This window comes from Camellia sinensis, chromosome 12 (assembly GCF_055761805.1).
Source record: "Camellia sinensis isolate YWXY chromosome 12, ASM5576180v1, whole genome shotgun sequence".
Lineage (NCBI taxonomy): Eukaryota > Viridiplantae > Streptophyta > Magnoliopsida > Ericales > Theaceae > Camellia > Camellia sinensis.
Window position 1 is genome coordinate 32,214,378 of NC_138972.1, and position 20,009 is coordinate 32,234,386.

General features: G+C 37.2%; 1 protein-coding gene across 1 annotated transcript in view; it reads right to left on the reverse strand.

Moving 5' to 3' along the window:
- Window positions 1-4,666: 4,666 nt before the first annotated feature.
- The window catches only part of LOC114313733 (3beta-hydroxysteroid-dehydrogenase/decarboxylase), a 40,298-nt gene continuing 24,955 nt past the window's right edge, over window positions 4,667-20,009 (reverse strand). The window contains exons 8-12 of the mRNA XM_028260145.2: window positions 17,630-17,735; window positions 15,836-16,010; window positions 15,362-15,518; window positions 5,438-5,504; window positions 4,667-5,231 (exon numbers count right to left, since the gene is read on the reverse strand). Coding sequence (XP_028115946.2) covers window positions 5,086-5,231; window positions 5,438-5,504; window positions 15,362-15,518; window positions 15,836-16,010; window positions 17,630-17,735 — 651 coding nt within the window. The 3' untranslated portion in view covers window positions 4,667-5,085. The remainder of the gene's footprint in view (window positions 5,232-5,437; window positions 5,505-15,361; window positions 15,519-15,835; window positions 16,011-17,629; window positions 17,736-20,009) is intronic.

The following is a 20,009-nucleotide window of genomic DNA, read 5'->3' on the forward strand; positions in this document are numbered from 1 at the left end:
GCTGGGCTCTCCAAAGATTCTCGCTTAAGATTTCTGAAGTTTGCAAACTCTTGAAATTCTTGGGAAGGGCAATGATCATCAAAGTCAGAGAGTTGATCAAGATTATCCAAGTCATATAAAATCCCAAGAGCCTCATATTTAGTGCCCAAATAAGAGCTATCTAAATACTCAAGGTGTGGCGTTCTGCTTCAGATAGAGCATGCCAGTTCAAGAGAGATGAGAGATAGTAGAGAAAAGTCTTAGCTTCAATGAATGCAAAATTAAGAGAATGGCTTCGAATAAGTACATCATAAAGCCCAAAGAAAGTTCTTGTGAGGAATCTCATTGTGACGAATATCAAAGAGGAGATGACTGAAGGCTGCTAAGAGCCCTTTTGCTTAAGACCTAGCATGACCAAAGGCAGAGTATGATGGTTGAAGGGTATCTAGGATGCAATCTTCGATGGCCATTCGAAGCTCCGAAATCCATTGGGGTTCATAAGGAAGAAATGGCAATGAAAGTTCAGCTTGAAACCCAACGGGATATTGTGCCTCAGTGACGTATTCGAGCTAATTAGAGGGGAATAATTCAGCTTGTTTGGCCAACATGGTAGGGTCTAACCCCAATGAGGCCTCATCAAGAGTAGAGGTGAAGTCCAACAAGGTCCCATCAGAAAAAATCTTTTTTGTGGGTTGAAGAATGGCAGAAGACATATGCTAAGGATGAAGAAAACAGTTTTCAAGCCTGAGATTCTCAAATGGCGGTTGGTAAGGGTATTTAACCCTGCTCCGATGGTTGGATAGGATAATGCTAGGGTCCACTCACTTTAAGAAATGATGATGAATCTTGAAACAAGTAGTAGGCACTACAAGTGGTTCCTAGGTATCCCAGCCAGTGGAAGAGAGAAAAGATCCCCAGCCAGGAGCCATGTCACTTAAATGAGAAGAGGAAGGTGCATCACAACCTGAGCGGAGTGATTTAGATACATCAAGATGCTCTAGTTGCAGAATGAAATAGGTGAAATCACATGAATAGCCTTGAGACGAGAATCTAGTTTTGGAGACGCAGGACAATCGGTTATGTTCATATCGACCTCCATAACCTCAGCAACCTCAGCATCACACTTTTTCATATCCAAGGCAGCCATTTCTTCGAAGTCGTTGGAGCTAATGAGTCTTATTTTCTTAGTTCAAGCCTCACTAAATACAAAAACCTAAGAGTGCAAGCTAAAAGATCGCGGAGGTAATTGATTGTAAATGCTACATTTAAGGAGTCATGATTGTAAATGCTATATTTAAGGAGTCGTGACCGTGGAAGAAAAGAAACTGCCAAAAGTTATGCTCACTAGCGTAACCATTATGCTTACACTAGTACAGGGGGTATTGTTGGCGCCACATTTAAATCATCCAATATGAAGGCGACACATAGAAAACAAAGGGTATTCAGATACCGAAGAGTCCCACCTTCAAAGATGGCCACGTGAGCTGTGAATATAAGTCTTCAACCGGAAAATATGATGAGTAACATGTGAAAGACAAGTGAAGAATAAGTTAATAAGGAGTAGTTGCTAGCAGTTACACATGCACGAAAGGAAGATTGTGGCTCTAAAAATAGCGAGAATGAAGGAGATCATGGCGAAAGATAGTAGTCTAATTGGTTCAAAAGCACCAAGAGAAGGTTATAAATAGATGGAAGCAAAGACTGAAGAGATCCCCGATCAAATTCAGACTCTACGCCTTTGTCAATTTCATTTATTTTTAAATTTTTGCACTTTACTTTTATACTCTACACTTACATTCTGTAGGAGTAAATTAGCCTTGTAATTTCAGAACCCATTTGGTTTAAAAGCTTCGAAATTGCTCTTACTAAAGGTAACATTTTGTAATTGTTTATTCAGTTAATCAATTGCAATTTTTGCCCAGTCTCTCTCTCCCATTCTATTACGAATTTGAGTTAAAGTTTGGTTCATCTTTTCAACACAACACAGTAAAGTCCTCTTCGTTGAGGCTAAGAGAACCTTAATACATCGCTTCATAAAAATTGACATTTATTATCTGTAACGACTTTTCATATCTTTACTGGCACGCTTAAATTATATTTCTAACCTTCGAAATGTGAAAAATAGCCGACAATTATGGAAATGCCCTTTATATTTAGTAGTTAATGTATCAACCCCTAAAATGTTAGGTTAAGTAAATGTATCAACCCCTAAAATGTTAGGTTAAGTTTGTTTCAATCCTCCGTATGCTTTTAATTGCAAAAATAAGATCTAAAATAGATAGTAATTTAGCATATATTCCTGAATTAGAAAATCAAGTAAATAAATTAAAATTTCTTTTTTATCTATCGCGTGCTAGACAGTTCAAAGTAAACTTATAACCAGAGAATTGCTATCATTAAGGTGAAAACAGCCTTAGAAAAGACGTAGAATTTCTGAAATGAATTTTACAAGATTTATTAATAAATTAGTCCACATTTGGATTAATAGTGGGCCCAAAACTAAACAATTTAAAAATATAATAATAAACAAAACTATTGTTAAAATTATAAATAGTACTTGTAATTACTATTTATAGTATTTATTAAAATTATAAATAGTAATTGTAATTACAGATTTTTATAATACAACAAAACGCAAGGGCAAGAGTACCATAAACAAAACCTTAAAAAAGTTATAAGAATCAAATTGGGACAAATCAGAAAGTTCAAGAATTGAATTGATGAAATTTAAAGTACAAAGATCAAACTGAAACTTTGAGGAAATTAGGAGGACGGTTGATGTAATTAGCCCCTTTATTTATCTATTTACCCTAAGAGCATATTTGCTACAATTAAATAGAATAAGATAGATATGGAATGAGGGTGAGAATGAAATAAAATACCGAATGGAATGTTCATTCCTATTTCATTCTTTAGGTGATAACATGAAATGACGTAGGAATAAAATGATAATTCTCATTTTTATGTTTGGTTATTAAAGAAATGAAATTGAATATAAAAAATTTAAAAAAAAAAGGGACAATTACCACCCTAACCCTCCTCCCGCGAAGGGAAAAAAACACACACACACACAGACACACAATTTGGACCCCTTGTAACAAAATAAACTTTGAGTCTTTAATTTTATTAATTTGAATTCTAATATTTTAATTTGTTTTCAATTAAAACCATCCGTCTATTTTCGTTAAGTAAAGTTGATAAAAAAAAAAATATTTGAGTCATTAAACTCAATGCAGGTTCACGAAAAAAATGGAAAAAAAAAATTCTAAAATATATTTTTTTCATTAATAACTAAAATATCATTTTTTTTCATCAGTTTTACTTGATAAAAATCAACACATGATTTAAATTGAAAACTAATCAAAAGATTATAATCTATTTTCTCAAAAAAAATTATTTAAATTGATAAAATTAAAAATTTAGAGTTTAAAGAAGTTACAAATCTCAAACTCTAGAGTTTTATATATATATATATATATATATAATTTTTTCAAATTATTATTATTATTATTATTATTATTATTATTACTATTATGGTTTATAGTGTTACAAGTATTAGGGGTGAGCATGGTCCGGATTGGACCGGATTGGGGTAAAACCAGGACCAATCCGTTATTTACGGTTCCTAAAAAATTGGAACCAATCCAATCCGTTTAAATCATGGAACCAATCCGAACCAATCCATTTAAATACGGATTGGATCAGTTTAGGACCACGGATTCACATAATTAAATAACAAAAATATATATATAACACTTGAATTTCATAAAAATATAAACATAGCGCTATATTAGTTCCATAATAGCAACATGTTTTTCTATAATAACGACATACTGTTCTAGAATTTAAACAACCATAAGAAAACTGGTTTCACCATAAGTATTTAGACCATTGCAAATTAAAACTTAAAACTAACAAACAAAAGAAATAAAAGAAGATATTATACGGTTTTAGGTTTGAGTTTAGATTTTACATAGAATAAGAAAAGATACTATAGAGGATGATGTATAATAAAAATATAGACTATTTGTATACGGTCCGGATCGGTTCCAATCCGGAACCGTGGGATTCAATCCGGAACCAATCCGTGAACTACGGATTTTTAATTATTCAATCCGGAACCGAACCGCGAATTCAAAAAACCAATCCAAACCTATCGGATTGGACTGGACTGGATCGGATTACGAATTTCACGGATTCCTTGGTCAGCCCTAACAAGTATTCCCACTTAGAGTTTATTGTGTTATAGGTATTCTTACTTTTATGTTGAAATGACCATTTAAATGGAATAACTATTCTCACTTGCACAAAAGTACACAAAACATTGGAAAGGAATTGCAAAGATGAAAAAGAATAAGTGAATAAGTCTTCTCTACCACTAACCCAACTCAAGATTGACCATTAAATAACAATACTTACATTTAATATTAACTCAGGCAGGTGCAACTTTGAGGAATAAATACTGAACAAGATAATATGATTATATGACACAAAGTTGCATGCATCACAAGTCCCACTTTTTGAATGACAATATTCCTTCTACATTCACCCCCACAGTGCTCCTACAACTGTATTATTAGTGTGACCCCATACTTGTTGGCTATGTCTGCCATAAGATGACTATAGTTCTTAGCTTTAATTTATGATTGTGTATAATCATCATCTAGATGTATATGTACCCTCTCTATAAAAATAAAAAGTAATTTATCTCCAACACTAACAATGTTCATATTACAAACTTTGGAATACATTAGCTCTGTCCACACAAAATAATAGTAATAGAGAAAATGAAAAATAAAGAGTAAAGAGCTCCCCAGAAAGAACAAATCAACCCAATTTAACAAACCAGAAATTTAAGTACATTGACACTACAAAAAATTCAGACTACAAAATAACAGATGGAAAAAAGAAAAAAAAAACACACAAATTTTATGCAGAAAACATTGGATTCCAGTGATTGCTCCCGCTCAGATAGAAGCAAATATCCAGTTGCCAATAATCTCATTTGCAATCATCTGAAAACCGGGTAAAAAAGCCCAAGCTAGAAGGTGGGGGAAATGGAATTGCTAAGGTCACTTGACGCAATGAAATGTCAATTGTTTGCTATTACTGAATCTTCTCAGATTTAAGGCATTTTCTGGTAATATCAGATTGTAATTTGCATCCAAATGAGAAAATTTGCAAAACCAGACCATCGATCTCTTCCTCCTTTTTCTCGTACACAAAGAAAGCAACAAAGGCAATGGGGAGTCCTGAAATGATAAGAAGAAAATGTTCCAGTCAGAGCTGCAATCAAATCCTAAAATTTGAGGTCTCTTTGCAAGTTGCAACTATCATCAAAGATGTTGTGGGGAAAGATTGAAATATTTTTAAAAGCACTTTAGGTTGAAATGAAATTTTAAAAATGTTCCTCAATTTATAATAAACAGGCGCAGAAAGACAGCAAGAGAGAACAAACCTATAATAAATAAATTCTGTAGTGAAATGGCACCAAGGAAGCTGAGAATCGATAGAGAGAGAACCACCTGTTGATCAGCAGATTAAAAATGCATAAAATAATTGAGTAAAATAACCTATAGGACTAACTAGATAACTATGTAAATGCACGCACATCTAACCCCGCACTATCAGAGAGTGAGTACCAGACTCTTTGCAACATCTTTTCTTTTCCTCCATCTATTTTGGTACAGCAGTAGTTTTTAACGTATTTTTGATAAATAAAGTAAGGCCGTATTTGATTTACGGATAAGGGGGCAGGATCGGATTAAATAAACTCAAGACAAAATAATCATGTATTTGGTTCAAACTTTCTGATCCAAGATAACTAATCCTAAAGGGGCCTTTTATCCCACATATGTGAGATTATTTTGTTCTAGGGCAGGAGTGGGATAACATATCCCGAGATAACACTTTTATTGTAAAATTCCAAAATAACCTCCCCAGGATAAGTTATCCCATAATTATAATCCCAGGATAACGTATCCCTCTTGTGCGTAAGAGATGTGAGAGGTGGTCCATTATAGACCTCTAGGAAGATGACGGGCACTTCAATGGCCTGAGATCATCGGAGGTGGAGAAGAGAAGGCCAAGGCAGGCTTAGAGATAGAGAGGTTGGCAGTGAAAGACCTTGAACACTCGTGTATTGTGATGTTAATGAAGATTGTTGATATGTTGGTGTGTTGGCTGCTGCATACATGACACATTTATAAGCTCCTAGAATACAGGTGGGCAGCTCTTCCCAAGTCAACAAGAAGCTGATATCAGCCCTACTACCGTCTGATATTCTGCCTGGCAGGTATGAAGGCAACATATTATGCATGCAACAGAGGCACCAGTGTAAGGCCCACATCAGCTCTCTCCAAGCCCCGTCAAGGTGGAGCGGTCAGGAAGACAGCCAAGTAAGACCTAGACGATCCCATAGCCTTAGCCTCAGCAGCCCAATGAACACAAGTGAGCCAAGGGCCAGACTATGCTGCTATTGGATGGGTTAGTGAGTAAGGTATGAAAGACCACGGGCTCAAAGCTGGCCATGGTGCTGCTGCCTAGCAAGCCTGGCTCTGTTGTTGGCCTCTTCATACTGTGACTCATTATTGTGGTGTGTATGCCCCCGTTTAAGCTAGGCACACAATCCCAATTAGTCCTATGAGGACATGTGTTGCCTTGTAGGTCTGCCACGTAGGCAAGGTATTGATGATGTGGCACCCGAGGAACTCACAATGTATCGAGTGTGGTACAAGTACCCAAACCTAATTTTGTTCGTGAATCAAACGTAGCATAATTGTATTCCAAAAACAGCCAGAAGGTCAAAACCTATGCACACCAGATGTATACAATTTTATAACCCCTTACCAAAAGAAAGCTCTCCCAAAAAGTATACCAGAGCAAAAGAGTACTCACAAAAATTTCCTCTATTCAAAAATATGAAAACCATGAATCAAGCATAATGCTATTATTTTCCATGCTTTCAGAACACTTCCAGAATCGCAACCCTTGTGTCCAAGACCAATAAAGTAAGTAACCAAAACAGCCAATCCATTTACCACGCACTTGGTACAATAGCCCATCTGGAAGCTCTCCTCTACGACACACTTGATGTGACTGCATATCATGTATGTCTTCAAGAAGGCTGACAAACCCCCTCAGCTCTGCACCAAATGCTATTTGGCAAACATTGATCGCAGTACCAAAGACAACCTCACACTCTGAAGTATATAGAACAACTCATTCACTCTAAATCTATGAAGCATGGCTGTGGGTACTAATACTAGTGCGGGTACATTACAGGCATACCGATACTGCAAGACCTAAAAAAAATAGGATACGGGTATGGTTAGGACACGTCAATAATTTTTTTATTTTTATAATTTATAGTTTGAAACAACCTACAAATCAAAGTTCAATATCAAAACTAAAAGGAGAAATTACAAAACCAAAAGAGAAATCATAATTCAACAATACCAATACCAAAGCAAAGTTCAAAAGCTATTTTAATGCCATTAAATAGAAGAAATTACAAAATAAAGTTTCATTCCAAAAGCAAGCTAAGCAAAATTTGAAAACTTGAAATTTCAATTTTTACTTCCATCAATATCATCATTGAATAATACATCTTTCATCTCTGACACATCAAGTAAAGAATTTGTAATTTCAAGTAAATCAAAACTCTCTAATAAATTAAACGTATCTTCACTCCACCCCATAGCTTGGTGTACACCGATGTGCCCATCATGTACCCACGAAGTACCTAACTGCCAAATAATGTATAAAGCGTACCTAATATGCATGCAACCCTATCGGTACAAGTACGACAACAATTTCGGAGTACCCGTGCTTCATAGCTCTAAACTCACGTCCAACTCTGAACCTAGAGCCAAACATCCTCTATGTTTACTTATACTTGGCTTTTGGAACCCCTTTTCCTAGCATTATCCACCCTAGAAAGGAGCGATCCCACATCTTACGCCACGAAAGTGACATCTCCAACCTCAAATCCCCGCCTTCCATTGTAAGTCAAACAACCTACGAAAATATGAATGAAAAATGAGGAAATGCATAGCCTACATGTATATAATGTTATCACGCTATTTCAATGAAACAAGTTGTTTTTTGTGAAAAAATAAATAAATAAATAGTTAATCTCTTAAATTTTAAAATTTAAATATCTAACATAGAATATCTATAACAGTGACAATTGCTCAATCTCTCTGATATATAGGAAAACCCCCTTATTCTTTCATCAAATTGATAATATCACAATCGAAAAATAAGGACTTAAATCTTCCCTTGCATGTCTTTTTCATTCATCTTATGAGAAAAAAGAAAAGAATAAAAAAAGAAGAGACCCATCCCTATTTTCTATAGACCACCAGCAAAGTGGTCTACTTCATCACTTTTGACATTGCTTTCCCTTTCACAGTGCAGTCATTTGATGAGGAAAGATGGGCCTCTAGTTACAAGCCATCTCATCTTTTTTTGGCAACTCTAGGATTCACGAATTCTCAGGCCTTACCATGGTTGGATGCTCAAAAACTAATATGCTGCATTGATCTCTCTATCTCGAACCCTATACCATTGTAAGTTTTTTAAGAAACTTGTATATTCAATTTTGTGTAAAATACAAGAATATATTGGTTTATATATCAAGCTAACCCTAGAACTGAAAAAAGGAAACAAAATCCCTAATATATACAGAATATATAAAGTACCATATATACATGAAACGTAATATTCTCCCACTCCCACTCAAACTCTCAGTGTTTTCTCAAAGTGTTTTAGCAGAAAACATTGAGAGTTTGTCAAGAAGAAACTGAAACCGAGCAATGGTGCGAGTCTTGGTAAAGAAATCAGCAAGTTGCAAAGCCGAAGAGACGAAAGAAAGCGAGATAGAGCCAGACTACAAATGGTGATGAACAAAGTGACAATCAATCTCAATGTGCTTGGTCCGCTCATGGAAGACAGTGCTATGAGCAATCTGAATAGCACTACGGTTGTCACAGTAGAGGGAGGTCGGAGAAGACTGAGGGACACCCAAATCAAGTAAGAAACAACAAGCCAAACAATCTCAGCAGCAGCACGAGCCATAGCACAGTACTCAATTTCGGCAGTAAAACGAGCAACAATAGTTTGTTTCTTGCTTTTCCAAGAGAGCAAGGAATCACCAAGAAACATACAGAAACCATACGTGGACTTGCAATCAATAACATCACCAGCCCAATCAGAATCAGTATAGGCCACCAAATCCAGAGAAAAAGTAGAGGACAATAGTAAATCCTGAAATACAGTACCTCGAAGATAGCGAAGAATCCAAACCAATGTAGCCCAATGTGTGGTGCGAGGAGCAGAAACAAACTGGTTAACCACATGAACAACATAGACAAGATCAGGACGGAGTAACCATTAGATAGACTAAGCAACCCATAAGCTCGAGATATGAAGTAGGATCATCCAGGTGGGCACCATTAGTAGAGTTAAGCTTCACATTAAGCTCAATAGGTGTATCAAAAACCTTAGTATCAATAAGATTAGCACAGTGAATGACATCATTAACATACTTAGCCTGAGACAGAATAGCCCTTTAGAGAAGAAGCAATCTCAATACCAAGAAAATACTGCAATGGACCCAGATCCTACTTCTCGAATGTGAGGAAAAGATGCTGCTTGATCTCAGAGATAGCAGAAGAGTCCGAACCAATGATGATCATATCATCCACATATAGTAAGAGAGCAACAAAACCAACCAAGGTATGTTTTAGAAACAAAGCAGAGTTGGAAGCAGAAGGATGAAACCCAAGCTCATTAACAGCAGTCTAAAAGCGATCATACCAAGCACGAGGAGATTGCTTCAAACCATATAGAGCACGCCAAAGACGACAAACCTGCCCAGAGGAGTGGGGAAGGCCAAGGGGTGGACGCATGTAGACCTCCTCAGTGAGATGACAATTAAGAAAAGCATTCTTAACGTCCATCTAATAAAGGACCAATTTCGAATAGTGGCAACAGAAATCAAGGTACGGACAGTAGTCATCTTGACAACAAGGGCAAAAGTCTCCTCATAATCAATACCATACTCCTGCAAGAAACCCTTGGCAACCAGGCGAGCTTTGTATCGCTCGAGAGAACCATCAAAATAAGTCCTGACTTTATAGACCCATTTGCAACCAACCAGGTTCTTGCTAGCAGGCAATGAAACCAACGCCCAAGTGCTAGTTTTCTGCAAGGCAAACAACTCATCCTCCATAACTCAAATCCAATTGGGATCCTGACAAGCCTCCTTGTAAGACTTAGGTTCTGAAAAAGAATGAATAGAAGACAAAAAAGTACGATAGGAAGCAGAAAAACATGTATTAGACCAACCCAACCTGTTTGGAAGATGACGCTCTTGAGTAGGATATCGGTGTGCAGCAAAATCAATCGTCAGAAGCAGAAGGATCAACAAAAGGGGCAAAGACAACCGGTGGATAGGGAGCCTGGCAACAAGAATAAACTAACAATGGAGGAGGAAAAGCAGATTCATGGGGTTTAGTGGAGAAAGACTCAACAGGAGGGGTGGTAGGAGGAGAAGAGGGATCAAGTTCAGGGGAACAGTAAAGATGTACTTATCAGGAAGGACCTCAGAAAGAAGTGGATCAATATGAACCAAATCTTCTTTGGAAACCGAAGCAATGATAGGAGAAAGCTGAAAGTAAGGTAGACGTTCAAGAAAAGAAACATAACAAGAGACATAAAGATGACGGGAAATAGGATCATAACACCGATAGCCTTTCTGAGTAGGACTATAACCCAAAAAGACACAGAGGACAAACCGGGCACTAAGTTTGGTCCGATCTTTGCGGCGAATAAGGATAAAACAAGCAGACCCAAACACACGAAGGAGGGAGTAATTAGGAATTTGGGAGAGCAAAGTCTCATAAGAAGACCGACCAGAAATAAGGGGAGTAAGCATGCGGTTGAGAAGAAAAGCAACCGTAAGAACTGTCTCCCCCAAAAACGGAGCCGGAACTGAGGCAAAGAGAAGAAGAGACCTAGTTGTCTCAAGGAGATAACGGTATTTACGCTTGGCTCGACCTTTTCGTGCAGGTGTATCTATACAGGAGTTTGGTGAATGGTACCCAAATTAGCCAAATACTCAGAATTCATTTTTAAAATATTCCTCACCCAAATCAAACCGTAATACTTTAATTGTAGACCCAAACTGAGTAGTAATCATAGACTGAAAGGTACGGTATATCTGATAGAAATCGGACTTATGAGTCATAAGATAAGCCAAGTATAACGGGTGCAGTCGTCAACAAATGACACATAATATGCAGAATCCCCTTTAGTGAGAGCAGGAAAAGGGCCCCAAACATCAATATGAACTAAAGAAAACAGTGTATCAGATATAAAAGTACTTTTACGGAAAGGTAAGGCCGTCTTTTTGACAAGTTTACACCCCCGACATTCAATAAGTTCACTAGGAGAAACTTTACCTAATATACTTGATTGAGCTAAAGACCATAAGCGGTCAGCAGACAAATGCCCTAATCTAGAATGCCACAAGTAGAAAGAACTGGACGGAGAATCTAACTAAAAAGAGGACAAGGCAGATAGAAAGGTTGCCATAGGCATGCAAGCTCTTAACCACATAGAGGTCTTCAACTCTACAGCCAGTCCCAATCTGCTACTTGGACATCCGATCCTGCACAGAACAGATAGAAGAAGAAAAGATAACATCAAAACTGGAGGCATCAAACTGACTGATAGATAATAAACTGACAGATAACTAAGAAACATAAAGGACAGATGGAATAGAGACAGCAGACGATAACAAAGACCCAACAGATATAACAGACATACTAGACCTATTAGTAGCATTAACAATAATAGGAAAGGGAGGGGAGTATAATTTTGAAGTAAGAAGAGATGGAGAATCATATGATGAGAGACACCAGAGTCAACAATCCAAATAGACAAAGAGATACCTGAAGAAGACCTAAGCAAACCTGAATAAAGAGAGGAAACAATGGAGACAGACGTGGATGGCGGGGAGATAGACAGTATATGTTGAAGCTGACTAATCTGAGCACTCAAGGAAGCCAAATTAGGATCAGGAGCCGGAGCAGATGCAATAGAACCGGCGAGAGGCCAAACGGTACTCAGAGGAGGGACAGAACTAGATCGGAAACAGCTGAGAAGATGAGGCAGACACTGACGAAGCAGACAGACATCCCTTTTTGGGACAGTGATACTTCCAATGGCCTTTCTAATGGTAGAAAGCACACTATGCTGAAGCCAGTGGCCTATTTTTAGGCGTAGCACTCATAGCATTTGACATTGGTATGAACCAGAGACAAATAAGAGGATTGGTGGGGCAAAGGATAATACCTAGAAAATAAGAACCACTGAACAAATCAAGAACCAGAGACAGAAGGAGACTGAAGCTGAGAGACAGGACCAGAATGGAAAGTCGAAGTTGAAATCGAGCAAACCAGAGACAGACACCTCTTCGATCGTCAAAGTCTAGGTAGAGAGGGAGATGGTCCTCACAAACTGAAGCGAGAGAGAACTAGCAAGGTCGATTGTGACGAAGGCAAAATCAAAACTCATATGAGTTAAACCCTAAGGAACTGAAAGGATGACGACTAGATATGTCACGACTATAACTGATCACAAACCAGAAAACCAGAGGGCACGAAGCAGAGGCAAAATCGAACTCAGATGAGTCACGAGGCAGAGGCAGTCAGACGCGAATGGTTCGCAAGGCAGAGGCTGAGTGTTGTGAACAAGAGGGAACCACGAACGAAGCCTGTAGTCGAACCAGACAAACACAGAAGGAGAAAAAGCTGTCAACTTCTAGGATTTTGGCTCAGAGACAGCTCTGATACCATGTAAGTTTCTGTGTGTACAACATAAGAATACATTGGTTTATATATCAAGTTAACCCTAGAACTGAAAAAAGAAAACAAAATCCCTAATATATACATAATATATAAACTACCATATATACATGAAACGTAATATTCTCACAACCATACCCCTATAATAATGATTAACCCTTTTCGACACCAATAGACCTTCTCTAGCCAACATTCCTCTTTAGCTCACAAGTGCACTGATCCAACCCTGATCCTTGCCTAAGATCCCAATTAAAATTATCCCCCTCCTAAACTCCAATCTAGTTACCTTAATCTAGCCCCCCTTGGCTTCACATGGTCATGCCACCTTCCCGCCTCCCAACAATTGTAACCACTTTTGTTTGAATTCAAATTTCTTAACACTTTCCTCTACCACCTACGTGTCTACAACTCTCCATCTCTGAGCCAATGACATCCACTCTTCCACCCTCCTTCCAAATGTAAAACCCACACATCACGATCTCTACCCCTCCTGATGCCCACTTCTCTTATATACATGGAGATTTTGACATTTCCTTCTTTGAGTTTAACCCCACCTAATGCTCACCATCATCAGTGGCCTATTCTAGAAAGGCCGCATTACTTTGACAAAACTTTTCTAGCCTCTTCAAAATTGGAGAGATAAACAGGAAATGAATATCAACCATTCCTAAACCCTACCTTCAACTAAACCCCACCCTCCACCCCCACCCCAACTTGAGTTGCCCATATCTGCAGCTCTAAAACTTTCAGTGACTATACCCAACCACCTACTCTTCCCACCAAGCATCTACTAAGGAAACAACCTATTCCCACACAAGATCAAGGCTACACCTCCCCCGAACATTTGAAAACACCCCATTACCTTTGATAGAACTCTTCTAGCTTCTTCGGGTGAGAGAAACAAGAAATGAAAATCAACCATTTCTCAAACCGTAACTTCATCTAGCAACGCCCCAAACATTAATTGCTCATATCTATAGCTCTCGGAATTTCAGTGGCTCTCCCAAACCACCCACCCTTTCATCCAAGCATCTACTAAGGAAACAACATATTCCCCCACAAGATAAGGGCTACACCTCCCCCAAACATCCACCCCTCTTATCTGAATTTAGAAAATCTCTACCTTTCCCAACCCCTTCTTCACTAAAGCCATAAACTTACCAAGACTTCGACTAATAATCCCCACCCTCCCTTGTTCTCGATGAAAGGAATTCTCAATCTCTTCTCTATCCCTTATTCCTCCCCTCTACCACCACGTCAAAGAATCTTCCCCCACCTCTAGTTGTTTTGGCTTTCCCACTATGATTCAATTCACACCTCTGAACATACCGAAGAACTGTGAACCAAAGCTCCATTCCTCTACCTTCTGAAGCTGAGTACACAACCATATGCTTCCTGGTCAACCAGATTGGTGGCTCTTTGAGTACCCCTACGCCATGACGAAGCGATCCCCTTCATCTTAGCAAATCAAAGGTCTTTCAGCCTATTTGAATGATTTCCTTTAGATTCTCCATATCTCCATCATCCATCCAAGGATAACCCTTTTATCTTCTATTTAATTCCACATCACTGTGGAGTACTTCTCCATTTTATCTAGAGTCAGTATTGCATTAGTGAACGCACTTTCATTCCATATCATTTACTTGAAACATCTGGTTCTATAGAACACAATCAACATTTGTCCTATTTGACTGTGAATGTCAAAAATAAAACTTGTTCATGCTGTAGTTAATTAAAACTACAAATCCATCCCCACTGGTTAACAGGGTGCATTGATCTTGTAGCAATTTAGTTAGAACACATTAATTTCATTTGTATCTAATTACAATATAATCTAAAAGCCAATCAAGAGCAATAATTGGATGAAAGCAACAAGAAGTTTACTCAAATAAATGTGCGGCTTGTGTACATAAAGCAGTTGCTAGAAGACGGCATTGAGCTTTCAGTCACCATCAATTACCCAAAAAGTCCACAAAGAGCACTAAGCAAACCAGGAAAGCAACAAAGAAAAACCAATGCAAGGTTCTCTGTTGCAAAATTCCTTGGTTCTGCTTTTATGACCATTGAATTATCTTGTTATATATTTGAAAAAATTTCTTTTACACATGCAGTTCATTCATTTGCTAATGTGTTGCTTTTCCAGAGCATTTTTTTTTTTTAAACCAAAAGGTACCAGAGTGGGGTAACACCAGGCTTCCATAGTCATCCTATCCAAATTAGATTGCCAACTAATAAAATGGCTATCTGGTAATCAGTTAACAGTTAAATTGTTTCCTACAATGAAAGCTGGTAATATTTTCAGTGCCACTTAATTAACTCTTGCAGCTCAAATACATCCAACAACATTACTATCACTGAATTTCAGAATAGCAGAATAAATATAAATTTTAGAAAAATAAAATAAAAATGAGAAACTTTAGTATAACAGTGCTCTGTGCATGCAAATCGAAACTTTACTTCTACAAGCATGCCAAAATAAGGGCAAGACAAGCTACGGAGATAAACACCTTGAGGAATAGGGTCCAGTCATTCCCTTTGCAAAGAGATTTTAAATCATTTACTGCAGAATTCCATGACGCAGCCACTGACAGAGCGACTTGGCGTGACATCTCTTCTGAGAAATGGAAATTTGATCGAGAAACTTTCTCAATTTTATATCCCAATCTGCAACAGAAAAATATTTCATTTAGATATGAGTTAGCTTTCTTGAAGACACTTTCTATCAACCACTATTGAACCATATCATAATGTTAAGATTTTGCAATTGGAAAACCAATCGGATAAGCCCGCAGAATACACAAGCTGGATAACTCAGAAGCATCACATCTACTAGCTCTTGAGGCCATAAGCATAAGCAATGATTTTCTTGCCAATAATACCCAGACTAAGCTAAGATGTTTATTCTTATGGGAGTGCTAACTTTTGCTCAAGTAAAATAGCAGTGATGATCTATTAAAGTTTAAATAGAATAGCATGCTTACATTTTCTCAGGTAGAATGCCATGGATGAACAGAAAAACAGATGCCGCAAGGAGAAACTTTGAAACTGCAGTAATGATGGTATGTCCTGGTGCTATGAAGCTAAAGTAAATTGCAACAAGAATGAATATTGTGGTAAGCGTCTGCCTTTTATCCCTCCAGAGAAGTATGTCAGCAACTGCAACATAAAACAGCAGCAAATAAGTCATCATCTTAAACAATATTAACATCCAAGTTCAATATTCATGTGTGCATGTTCAACGCAACTGCAACCTTCAATCCAGTTTAATGCCAAAGAAGTAGTTGAACAAAGATAGAAACAAGCTTTATGATCTCACCAATTTTGGGGTCAGATTTATGGACAGTATCATAACCAGGATTTCAACCTATTTCATGATAGGATCTCATCTTGACATTTATACTCCATGACCCAATGTCCAATTCGTCTTGTTAGTCTGAGGGACCAATCATGAATATTGACCAAACCCAGTAGGGGTAGGTGTGCTATTGGTCATGCGGTATCAGTTGAATAGCTTGATATACATTGTTGAACACGTTTCCTAACAACTTAAGCTTTTGGTACAATTGATGACTTAACATGGTATCCGAGCTCAATTTAGGGCAGATCACATCTCTCCATTTGCATTTAGTCCCTATTTGTATTCTTTCTTCTCTCATTTGCATTATTTCTTCTTTCTATGGATATGGATGTCTGCATCTCCGTGTGCAAGACAAGGTTGAACGTGAGGGAGGATGTTGAAAGTTTGACATACACTGTTACGCTCATTACCTAACAGCCTAAGTTTTTTTGGACAATTGGTGACTAAACAGTATCAACACATGGAACCAAGTAAACCTGCTTAGACATCTAGATCAATCAACTGGTGGGGGGCCCTGTAGACACATAAGGAGGCAAATAATGTAAAAGGAAAACAAAAACTGGTTTTGACATGTGATATACTTGACTTTGTAAGGCACTTCAAAGAAAAGTGAACAATTATCATTGAGACAGGTGCCCACTGCTCCAGATGCTGCAGAAAACATGTGGACTTTTCGAAATTGAATATACAAGACTAACAAAATAACAAGGAGGTATTTAGAATGTGATAGTACTCCTACCTCATATATGTAACATATTAGGGATTGTTTTGAAAGTCAATCAAATTTGAAATTTAAAAATTTTTAAAAAAAAGGCAGTTTTATTGGGAGATACTTCGTAACCAACTTGAGCTAAATACCTCCCAAGATCAAAGCTTAGGCTTTGACACCAAATTAGAGAACCACTTGCCCTGAAAGCTTTAGTTCTTTGGAAGTGTCCAAGCAACATATGTCAACCTCTCAAATAAGACAATGAAAGTTGAGGGGTCAATATTTCAACATGGTAAACAAAATCACATATGCAACCATCAAAGTTTACCTACAAAGTCAAGAAGCCTGCCATAACAATAGTGGGTTACGGCTTCTCGTGGTTCATTAATAAAGTTTTCATTTTTGTTGATCAAAAAACCAATAGTGGGTTATGGCAATACAAGGGAGAGCGACCAAACTGAATGGTTACAATTTGCAAGGGATTTTCATTGAGAATGCTTCTAAGGTACCAGAATTATAGTTTGCATCACAACCACTATGATAATTGATTATGTCAGTAGAATATGTATGTAACAACTAAATACATAGGCCTGCATTCTGCACACAAAAAAAATGACAAATGCATTTACGATACCAACAGCGCTTGGACATACACCAAGACAAGAATAAATGTGGCAGTTTTAGAGAAGACAGGAATCAACACTTTACCCCTTCCTCTTCCAAGATATATGGAAGCTTTTGATGGACCATCCTTTTTAGGTCGACATTCAGCCCTCAAATGTGAGTATGATTCAATTGTCCTCCTTAGACCCTCCTGCAGAAAATGAAACATAATCACAAAGAACATTAATCGTACTATGAGGTAGAAATGCGCTAGGTATATTTAGACTGCCTTTTCCTTGATGTGCTCACTCATCAATGTTATCCATTTACAACTATATTGTATTTGTGCGAAATGGTCTAAGCACAGACACTTCTATGGAGGCGTGTCATGTCGGACCCCAACACTCCACAGACACTCCCAAAAGCATGTCCGATACTTGAACGCGTCTTAACTAAAATTTTAGATTCATAATATCAGACATTTAATAGACACTTCGGTGCCACTTTTTGAACCCTCCAAACAAGACCTATGTGATGCAAATTTTCATATTAAAAATATTTCATAATGCAACTTGGGCACTCTAAATATATTTTAAAATATTTATGAAATGAATATATCATACGTATTTCAATATTCTATAATTGCTTTGCATTCTTTAGAATGTGATTGTTACATGAATGATATTTTAATGTTTAAGTTATGGAATATATGACTTTTCAATTTTAATTAATGTTATGTAGCTTTTTTTTCATTACTTTTGAATAAAATATTCATATGTTTACAATAATAAATATAAAAATATACACATTTTTAATATGTAACAGGCATATCGACATTTTTTGAAAATCATCGTGTCGATGTGTCTGTGTTACTCACGAAATGGTGCATGTCACAAATAATCTAATCAAAGTAAATATAGGAAAAACACTTTCATGGCCACTTAAACATGGCAACATTCACCATCCCTTATCAATACATTTTATGACAAATTTCACTTTATCTCCTTATGGTTTGACTCGTGCAAATCACCTCGTCATTTGGAAATAACTACATAACACTCGTGTGGTTCGTGGACACACAATAACTTCTGTTAACTAAACATTTGAATTGATCTCCTCGCTTCAGAATTAAACCTACATGTACATATTTTCTCCCTTTTTTCTTTCATGGTTCCCAATTGTAGCAAACTCCATCCAAACTCCGACAAACTGTCACGAATATACAATTATGTTTTCACTATATTGATAGGGTTTTGATGGATCAATGGAAGCTATATGCTTCATAAATCTTTTCTCAAATATAAAGACATGTGAGAAGCACAAACACTTCATAAAAGGTAGCGTGTCCGTGTCATGTCCGTGTTGAACACCGACACTCATCGGACACGTGTTCGACACTCGTCAAAACATGTCCTATTTTTTAAAGAATGTTTAAGACCCAGACACTTGGAGGACACACATGTCCATCACTTGAACATACGTATCCATCGATTAGGCACACGTAACTAATTATAAGTTTGAACAAAATAACTTCAGGAGACAATGCTAAAAGAAAAACAATGTAAATTTATTGAAATTAGCGTCATATTGTATTTTTTTATTATCTGTCAATGATATATTCATATTTATGAAATAATAGATATACAAAGTAATATATTTTATCTGTGTCCCCCACATGTTGTGTCCTACATTTTTTGAAAATTGTTGTTGGCGTATCTGTGTCGTGTTCGTGTCATGCCGCGTATTCATGTCCATGCCTCTTAGCAAAATACCATTGGTTGCAATTTGGATTTATTTTTTCTTTGTTATATATGGCGTGTCTATTTATATAAATACACAAAGAAGATTCTTCAGGTTGTGTGCAAAATCATACTTGGACAAAGAATCAAGTCTGTCGGATCGACCCAAGCCTATTGAGCCCATTATTTTCAAACCAATTACACATTGAGTTCATTGCAATCTGTTCATTGGTTTTTAATTCCAATGGGATTTGTTGGTTCGTCCTTTGGTGGTTGGTTTCAAAGGAAGTTGTGCATTAGTTTTGGAGAGTGAGACAGTGCTGTCTGTGAATGTAGAAGATGGGGGTTTTTCTATAAATTTATAGGTGCTATTTTTGTATGAAAAATCATTTTATTCACACCTAGTCTCAACAATGGCATGTGAATTGCACCTCCGGTTACTAGGACGAAAAATGTAACTGTGTGCTTTAGTCCATAAACCACATGGAGGTTATGTGGTTATTTTCAAATGACAAAAAGGTGATCTGCACATTGGCCAAACCACAAGGGGGAGAAGTGAAATTTGCCCTACATTTTATTAAGCAACTCCCCATCTAAGAGTTAATCATCACTAGGTTCAGATTAATAAGACTCAAGAAATTTAGCGCAGAAACAAAGGTCCGCAATTGACAGATGTTCACCAAAAATGATACAATACAACCTATATGGAGAACTTTAGTGTGTATTTGCAAGTCTAAAAAATCCCA